Here is an 8106-nt window from a genome sequence, read left to right on the forward strand (position 1 = left end):
GGACATTGCGGACCAGAGCACAGCCCGTTTGTGGCCCCCGCTGCTCTCCAGGAAGATTCCAGCCCCCCCTTGGCCCTGGGTGATCCCGCCCCAGCTCACCCCCGGGACAGCATCTCCCACCACTGTGCCCCTCGCCCCTTCTGCTCCAGCCATGCTGCCCCTTCCTCAGTCCCCCTGGCCACTCAGGACCCTTAACACCTGCCTGGGCTCCAGCACCACCCCTTGGCCTGGGAACTTCCCCTTGACCTTCAGGATTCGGTTGCCACAGCTCTTTCTCAGCGAGGCCTCCCTGACCCCAGACCATGGCCCACCTCTCACAGCACCTGGACCTTCCATCCCCGCAGACCACACTGCGTGAGCTAACCCTGCTCCGTGCCCGGAGGCCCCCGTCTCGTTCACCCAGTTGTTTTGGCCTGAACGACTCTAAGAACTCCCCGATGCCTCTCTTTCTCTCAAGCCCACATCTAATTGATCAGGAAATCCTATCAACGCTTCAAGATGCGTCCAGTATCCAGCCACTTCTGGCCACCTCCACCTCCACACACCTTACACCTTGTCCACGCCGCCATCGTCTCACTGGGGTATTCCAGATGCTTTCAAACTGGTGTCCTGTTTCTACTTTGTTGATTCGAAAAACAGCAAGGAGAGGAATCCTTTAGAAATGTAAGTCAGATCATGTCACCTCCTTGTGCAGACTGCCCGCTTGCTGCCCAACACAGGGAAATGACATCCCAACCCTCGCCGTGACCCTGAGGCCCTGCCGCCTCCATGACCGCATTTCTGCCTCTCCATCCTCTCTGTGATGCTCCAGCCATGCTGAATTTCCTTCTGTTCCTAAAGTATCCCCTGCTTCTTCCCACCTCAGGGCCTTTGCCCGTGCTGTCCTCTCAGCCCGGGATGTTCTCCCCTCAGCTTTTTGCTTGGCTTGCTCCTCAGTCCATTCAGAAGGATGGACTCAAAGAAGCCCTCTCTGGAAGGCAGCTTCTCAAGTGGCCTCCAGGGATCCCTGCCTTTTGCCATGCCCTTGTGTCATCCCTTCCTCTCTGGGGTGGGTTAGACCCAGAGACTTGCTTCTAACCAATAGAATGCAGCAAAAACAGTGGGATGTTGCTTTTAACATCGGGTTACAAGACTGTGACTTCTGTCCTGTCTTCTCTCTCTTGTCACTTGCCCTGAGGGAGGCCAGCTGCCATGCTGTGAGCGCCCCTCTGGAGAGGCCAAGGACTGAGGGAGGCCCCGGCCAACAGCCAGAGAGGACCTGAGGCCCTCCGTCCAACGGCCCACGGGAAACTGAATCCTGCCAACAGACACGTGAGTGAGCTTGGAAGTGGACTGTCCCCTGGCCAAGCCTTAAGATGAGACCGCAGCCTCAGCCCATGCCTCCACGGTGGCCTGTGAGAGACCTCGAGCCAGGGCAGCCAGCTGGGTGGCCCCCAGATGCCAACCTGCAGAAAAGGACAGACAATAAATGTCTTTTGTTTTAAGCTGCTGAGTTTTGGGGTCATTTGTTACACAGCTGTAGATAACAAACACACCTTCCTGAGGCCCCAGCCCCCGTCACTCTGCCCCTCACCCAGTTTTATTTTTCTCTGCAGCACCAATGGCTGCTTGCACGTCTTGCTCATCCCCAGTGCCTGGCCCCAGGCAGATGTTCAGTAATTACTTGTGAATGAATGATTCGGGGAAGGCATTCAGAATGTCCAGAGGGACAGAAAAGCCACAGTGGGCAGCTCAGGAGGGAGGAGCCTGGCTCACCCCAAACCTAGCTGCCCCAGAAGTCACTGTCCCCTCTTCGCAGAGACAGGAGCCTCTGGTCTCTCCCATCTTCAGAAGGATGCTGATCGGGGCCCAGGATTCGGGCTCTTGTGGTCTCTGTGAGAACAAGCCGGAGCTTCATGCTCCCGTTCCAGACCACACCTGCCAGACTTCCTCTGCCCTGCAGACTTTGGGCCTATTTTTCTTTGTTTGCCATGGAGATTTGCTGAATGCCTCACTTAGAATGATCTAATTTTTATACCCATGTCGACTTTTCACAAAAAATTTAATAGATAAGAAAAGAATCTTATTCCAGCTCACGTGGCCCAATTTTTGTCTGGAAAACAGTCCCTGTGCCCATAAAAAGGAAAGGACTGACAAGTCCAATCCCCTCCCAGCCCCGCCCCCACTGGGTCCCAGGCTGTGCTAGGGGCTGGGAGGCCGGGGAACCTTCCAGCAAAAACATCAGGCCTGAGTTGGAACCAGGTGCCCAGTCTGGGTCTGGCAAGGGGCTGGCCCCGTGCCCGCCTGACTGAGCCGTTTCCTCCTGGACTGGGGCAAGTTTCCTGCCCAGAGGGAGCGGGACACACTCCCAGGCAGAGGGGGAGCTGGGTCCTGTATTGGGGGAGGGGCATCCACAGGCATTTCCCCCACCTCAGCTGCCCCGGGGCTGGGAGGCCCCTTGTGGCGGTAGGGCGGGAGCAGGGGATCAGAGGTTGGTTGGGTTTGAGTTGTCTGTTGGGTGGCCATTCCTGGAGGAATGAGTGGACACTGCCCCGCCCAGCCTTGGGGCCAGCCTGCACCTGTATCCCAGGTGTGCCCCGGGGTGGGGAGTGGAGCATCCGAGGCCAGCCCCTGCCTGCCCGGAAGCAGTAGCCTTTGGGTGACCATGGCGGCCTTTGCTGAGAATTGGGGACCCATCAGAGCCTGGAACCCTTCCAGAACCTTCTCCAGGCCTTGCCTGCTCCCTGGTGCCTCCCCCGCCTCTCCCAGACAACCGGACCTTCACTACCCCGTCGGAGTCCCCTGCCTGGGAGTCTCCTTGCCCCGTGGGGCCCCTCCTGGGAAAGGGTCCCGAGTTGGGGCCCTCAATCCCCATGGAACCAAACTGCCCTGTGGGCTGGGTGCCTGGGCCAGAACATGACTGTGACAGAGCCTCAGGCCACCCTGCTCAACAGGTGGCCAGAACCACATTCCAGGACCTGCTGGGAAGGGAGCTGCTATCATTTTCATGCCCCCGTCTGTGGGTTCCCTTGGCCCCAGTTCTTCAACGAGAAGAGGGTAGCAGGGAACATGCAAAGCACTTGAGCTCTGGGGGTCAGGCCACCCAGATTCACATCCTGACTTTGCCACTAACTAGCTGTGTGCCCTTGAGCAAGTCACCTAACCTCTCTGAGCTTTAGTTTCTGAATCTGTAAAAAGGGATAACAGTACCTGCCTCTTGGGGCTGATGTCAAAATAAAATGAGATAATAAAAATGCTCAGCACAGTGGCTAGCCCAGTGGCACAGTGGTTGAGTTTGCATGCTCCGCTTAGGTGGCCTGGGGTTCATGGGTTTGGATCCCAGGCACAGACCTACATACTGCTCATCAAGCCATGCTGTGGTGGCATCTCACATACAAAAAATAGAGGAAGATTGGCACAGATGTTAGCTCAGGGCCAATCTTCCTCACCAGAAAAAAAAAAAAAAGCCCAGCACAGTGCTCAGCACATGGTAGCTGTTCTTCTGACAGGCTCTTTCCCTCTCTGTGAGTGCATGATTCTTAGCACAGGTTGAGAAAATCATCTTTATTGTCCATGGAGAGGGCAAGGGAAGCCGGTAAAGGGGGGCCGGTAAAGGGGGGCCCTTCTGGGAATGCTGTTCTCCCCATCCCCCACCCCCCTGGGAAGGCAGGTCTGAGGGGCTGAGTCCATCACCCACCCTGAGAAAAAGAGGGGTTCACCCAGTGGCCTCCAGGTGCCCCCACTCTCTGAGGACCCCAGCCCTAAGCCCTGCCCTCCCTCTGGGGGGGCTCCAGTGCCCACCCTGAGCTCCGGGTGAGGGCCAGCCCTGCCGTTCGGCCTCCAGGCAGCATGCCGGGGTCAAGGCCTACAGGTGAGCCTGGTGGGCCTGAGACAGACTCCAGGTCCTTGCTGAGGTGGGTCAGGAGGGGGCTGTCCCTGGGGGCTGGGCAGGTGCTGAGAGCTGGGGCTGGCTTGGAGCTGACCCCGAAGGCCTCTGGGATGGAAAATCCTGAGGGGAGGCAGGGAGGGAAGGATGGAGGACGCCACCCAATCGCCATCCCCTGGGGCTTCTCAGGCCTCCTTATCCAGGACCTTCCTCCCATTCACGGCTGCTGGGGCATGGGATGGAGTGGCCTGCGGATGGGGTTGGGGTGCCCCTCAACTCCCCACTCCTAGTGACCCTGGCTACAGAGGGGTCAAAGGTTAACACCAGGTCGGAGAGGGGATTCCAGCTCCCTCTGCCCCCCACCCAAGACAGGTCTCCCCAGCTCTTCTGAAACTTGGGCCCATCGAGGCTCCCAGGGCTATCTGGAGCAGGGCTTCAGTGTCTGGGGACAGCCGGGTTCAGGGTGCCCACCTGTATCTGGCAAATGTCAAGCAGGTTGCGGACGGCCACCAGGCACCAGAGCTCGCCCAGCAGGGAGACGAGGATGCCCAGGAGGTCCAGCCAGCAGCCCACAGTCAGCAGCAGCACGAAGAGGCCACCCATGCGCACCAGCACCGTCTGGACCTGGCCCTGCAGGCCGGGGCGCTGCCGCTGCTCCTCTGGGGGACGGGGCGCCCGTCACACCTGCCCGCCTGTGCACCTGGGCCCCAACCTGAGGTCCAGCTCCCCACCCTCCTGCCTCAGTGCGAGTCTCCCCCTCCCCTTGCAGCCCCCGCGCCCACCCCCGCCCTCTGAGCAGCTGCGGAGGTCTGTCCTGCAGTCAGGGCCCAGCACCCAGCCTCCAGCTGCCAGCGTCCTGACTCCTCTCTTCCCTGCGCTCCCACGTCTGATCCATGAGGAAGCCCTGTCGACTCTTTCTGCCTCACAGATCCACACCCATCCCACCTGAGCACATCGCCACTCGCACTGCCCCCCCACCTTCATCTCTCGCAGCAGCCTCCTGGCTTTTGTTCTTGACTCTGCAACTCAGTGTCTACTCAGCAGCTAATGACCCTCTAAACATATCAATGAGATGAAATCATTCCTCTGCTTATAAACCCTCCCAGGACTTCCCACTGCACTTGGAATAAACTCCCAACTCCTATGAGGTCCTGCCCGATCTCACCAGTGCCTGCTCTCCAACCTCATCTCACCTCTGACTTGTTCCCTCTGGCTCACTACCCTGAGCTGTTCCCCGTGTTCCTGTTCATTGAGCAAGACAAGCTCATTCCCACCTCAGGGCCTTTGCACCTGCTGCCGTCTCTGCCTGACTGCCCTTTCTCAGCCTGCTACTTCCACCCCATCCCCACCCTGCAGCCTATTGGCTCTTCCTAGAGCCCAGATCTGACCAGGTCACTCTCCCCTGCTTAAAACCCTGCCATGGCTTCCCATCAGACTGCCCAGGCTGGCTGACGAGGGCTCTCCATCAGGCTCCTATGAACCTGGCCAGCCTCATCTTCTCCCAGGGCCCTGGGGGGGACAACCACACTCAACTTTTTCCAGTTGTTTGATGCTGCCATGCTCTCTCTCACCTCTGGGCTTCAGCATATGAGGTTCCCTCTGCCAGGATTTCCTTTCCCCCCTCACCACTCTCAGGGAGCTCCTGCTTATCCTTCAAGGTCCCATTCAAGTATTATCTCCTCAGGATTCCCATTGCACGCTGCACCCTTCTCTGAGCTGCCCCACTGTATGGCCTGTGCCACCAGACTCAGTGCTCCAGGATGGCAGGGGGATTGTCTGACTGTTGTCAGCCTCCCTGGGGCGGAGCACGATGCTGTGCCCGGGTCAGACAGTGGGATGTGAATGCGGAGTGAATGAACTGCTGCCTGGGCCCCTGCCCGTGGCCCTTACCCTGCATGTAGATGACCAGCAGGGTGTAGCAGATGGTGAGTGGTGTCCAGAAGCGCACGGCCTCCGAGGTGGTCAGGAAGTCCCTGTTGATGAGGGCCACGGCCGCCAGATTGCCCACAACAAAGGCCACGGCCAGGGCTCGGCCCAGCAGCCGGGGGAGGCCGTGAGCACCGGCCAGCAGTCCCAGGCAGACCCCACAGTAGTGCTGGCTGCTGTGCAGCTCGTAGAGGCGGCAGGTGTGGCTGTGGAGGCGCCGGGCGCCCGTGCAGAGCAGGGCGGCCAGCCCGAGGCCCAGCAGCAGGTTCAGAGTGCGGTGAGGGGCGCCCTCCTGCAGGAAGCTCAGGCCGCAGGTCAGGCCGCAGCCCAGTGAGTACTGACACAGCAGGTACAGCTGCAGCCTCTCAGGGACCTGGGAGCCCTGGGAGGGGAGGTGGCAGAAGAGGGGTCTCGATGGGGGCTCTGACCTCCCCTCACCATGGGGGACCAAGAGGGCTGTCAAGGTACAGATGCTCCACTCGGTAGGAGGCTGGAGCCTGAAGGAACCTTGAGGATTGTCCCCAAAGAGGGAATACTGCCTTCCGGTCAAGCCCTAATGGTCATTTCTTTCAACTTCATTTCAATCATGCTTATTACTTGGGACCCATCTGCCTGCTGAAGGGTGGTGGCTCAGAGCTTGGCAGACCTGGGGTCAGAGCCTGACTCTACTCCTTGCTTGTCGTTGACTACAGACCAGCCACTTACCCGCTCCGAGCCTTAGTTTCCCCACCTGTGAGATGGGGATTGCAGCAAACCTCTGCCCCTGTGGTTGTGAGGATGAGTGGGACGATGCCCTTTGGGTACCCAGCCCGGTGCCTGCCCGTGGGAGGTTCTCGACTCCAGGAGCTGCACTACTGTCTTCTCAGACTGGGGCTGCGTCCACTCTGGGGGAGCTCTGCTTTGGAAGTCACGCCCCAAGGCGGCAATGTGCACTCTCTAGTCTCAATCTTACAGGGGGGCGGGCAGTGAGGAGACGGGGGATGCTCCAAGTGGGCCCAGCACCGGGCCCTCACCACCCTCCACCTCCCTGCGGTCTCACCTTGTCCAGGGAGAGCAGCGTGGAGACAGCCCGGAGGGAGAACTCAAGCACCACCAGGGCAGCCACCCGGGTGCCCACGATGGTCAGGACCAGGGCCAGCCCTGCCAGGTGCAGGGTCTCCAGCGAGGCCCACTGGGCCCGCAGCCGCTCCTTTTCGGGCTGCCGCTCCGGGTTGCTGTGGGGGCAGAGTGGGCGTGGGCAGAGGGGCAGACCCGCCAGCCCCTGCCCTGGAGGGGGTCTGGGTGCCCCAGACACACTCGCTGTGGGAAGGGGTGGTCTCTTACTCCCAGCCTCACCCCAGAGGTCAGAGTCCCAGTGCGGGGCCAGGGGCCTGGCAAGGGGCCGGGGGTGGGCCGGGGAGGGGGCACTCACTTGGCGCAGCCCACGAAGAAGTAGACCCTCAGGAGGCTGTTGAGGACTGAGACTCCGCAGGCCCCGATGAGGCCTGGGGGCGGGAGGGAGGGCAGGGGTGCCTGGTAGGCTTAGAGGACCGAGCAGCCAAGGCAGCAGGAGGCCCACATGGGTGGGGGCCACCCTGCACTGCCCATAGCGGCCAGGAGGCGGGGCGGAGCGGGAGTCGGTGTCGGCGCTCACCTTGCAGGAGGGAGTCGAGGAGGCTGGAGCCCCACGCCAGGGAGGGGAGGCCGGGGAGCCAGGAGGAGAGGGACGGCAGGGAGAACATGGCCGCCGGCATCCAGTCCCAGCCTCCGGCCAGGTCTGCACCGGAGGGACCAACGTCACCGTCACCGGGGCAAAGGTGTCAGTGGAGGCAAGGGGAGGGGCCGGGAGGGGTCAAAAGCCCAGGGGAGGGAGGCGTGGAGAGGGGAGGAGAGCCCAGGGCCTTAAACCTTCCGGCTGCAGGGTTAAGGGGCACTGGGAGCCAGCCATTGCCGGTTGCCCAGGTGTTTCTTGTTTGGGCAGCATGGGATGAAGGGGCATCTCTGAGGCTGGTCTCTAGTCTCTGGCCCTGCTCAAGTCTGGAGTCTACTTTTCTTTTTCTTTCTTTTTTTTGTTGTTGAGGAAGATTGGCCCTGAGCTAACATCTATTCCCAATCTTCCTCTTTTTGCTTGACAAAGATTGTCGCTGAGCTAACATCTTTGCCAATCTTCCTCTATTTTATGTGGGATGCTGCCACAGTGTGGCTTGATGAGTGGTGCTAGGTCTGCGCCCAGGATCCGAACCCGTGAATCCCTGACCACGAAAGCAGAGTGCATGAACTTAACAACTAGGCCATCAGGCGAGCCCCAATGGAGCTCACTTTTCTCACCCTCCCCT

General features: G+C 60.1%; 1 protein-coding gene across 2 annotated transcripts; it reads right to left on the reverse strand.

Moving 5' to 3' along the window:
- Positions 1 to 1054: 1054 nt before the first annotated feature.
- Positions 1055 to 7992, reverse strand: TMEM82 (transmembrane protein 82). Of its 2 annotated transcripts, none has more exons than XM_070602312.1 (6): positions 7425 to 7992; positions 7203 to 7275; positions 6831 to 7005; positions 5756 to 6173; positions 4337 to 4524; positions 1055 to 1445 (listed from the first exon to the last, which is right to left on the reverse strand). In XM_070602312.1, exons 1-6 carry the CDS (start codon positions 7522 to 7524, stop codon positions 1164 to 1166), a joined length of 1236 nt encoding a protein of 411 aa, XP_070458413.1. In that variant the 5' UTR covers positions 7525 to 7992; the 3' UTR covers positions 1055 to 1163. The 2 variants fall into 2 exon arrangements, with proteins under 2 accessions (XP_070458413.1, XP_070458419.1); XM_070602318.1 differs by lacking the exon at positions 1055 to 1445 and adding an exon at positions 3529 to 3988.
- Positions 7993 to 8106: the final 114 nt, after the last annotated feature.

This window comes from Equus przewalskii, chromosome 2 (genome assembly GCF_037783145.1).
Source record: "Equus przewalskii isolate Varuska chromosome 2, EquPr2, whole genome shotgun sequence".
Classification (NCBI taxonomy): Eukaryota; Metazoa; Chordata; class Mammalia; order Perissodactyla; family Equidae; genus Equus; species Equus przewalskii.

What these genes read in the sequence shown, in the direction of transcription:
- TMEM82 (XM_070602312.1), bottom strand. Translation starts at nt 7,524, where the DNA reads ATGCCGGCGGCCATGTTCTCCCTGCCGTCCCTCTCCTCCTGGCTCCCC. An exon ending in CCTCGACTCCCTCCTGCAAG is followed by an intron (nt 7,276 to 7,424) that starts GTGAGCGCCGAC and finishes TCCCGCCCCCAG; the next exon opens with GCCTCATCGGGGCCTGCGGA. An exon ending in TTGACATTTGCCAGATACAG is followed by an intron (nt 1,446 to 4,336) that starts GTGGGCACCCTG and finishes CCTTTTCTGCAG; the next exon opens with GTTGGCATCTGGGGGCCACC.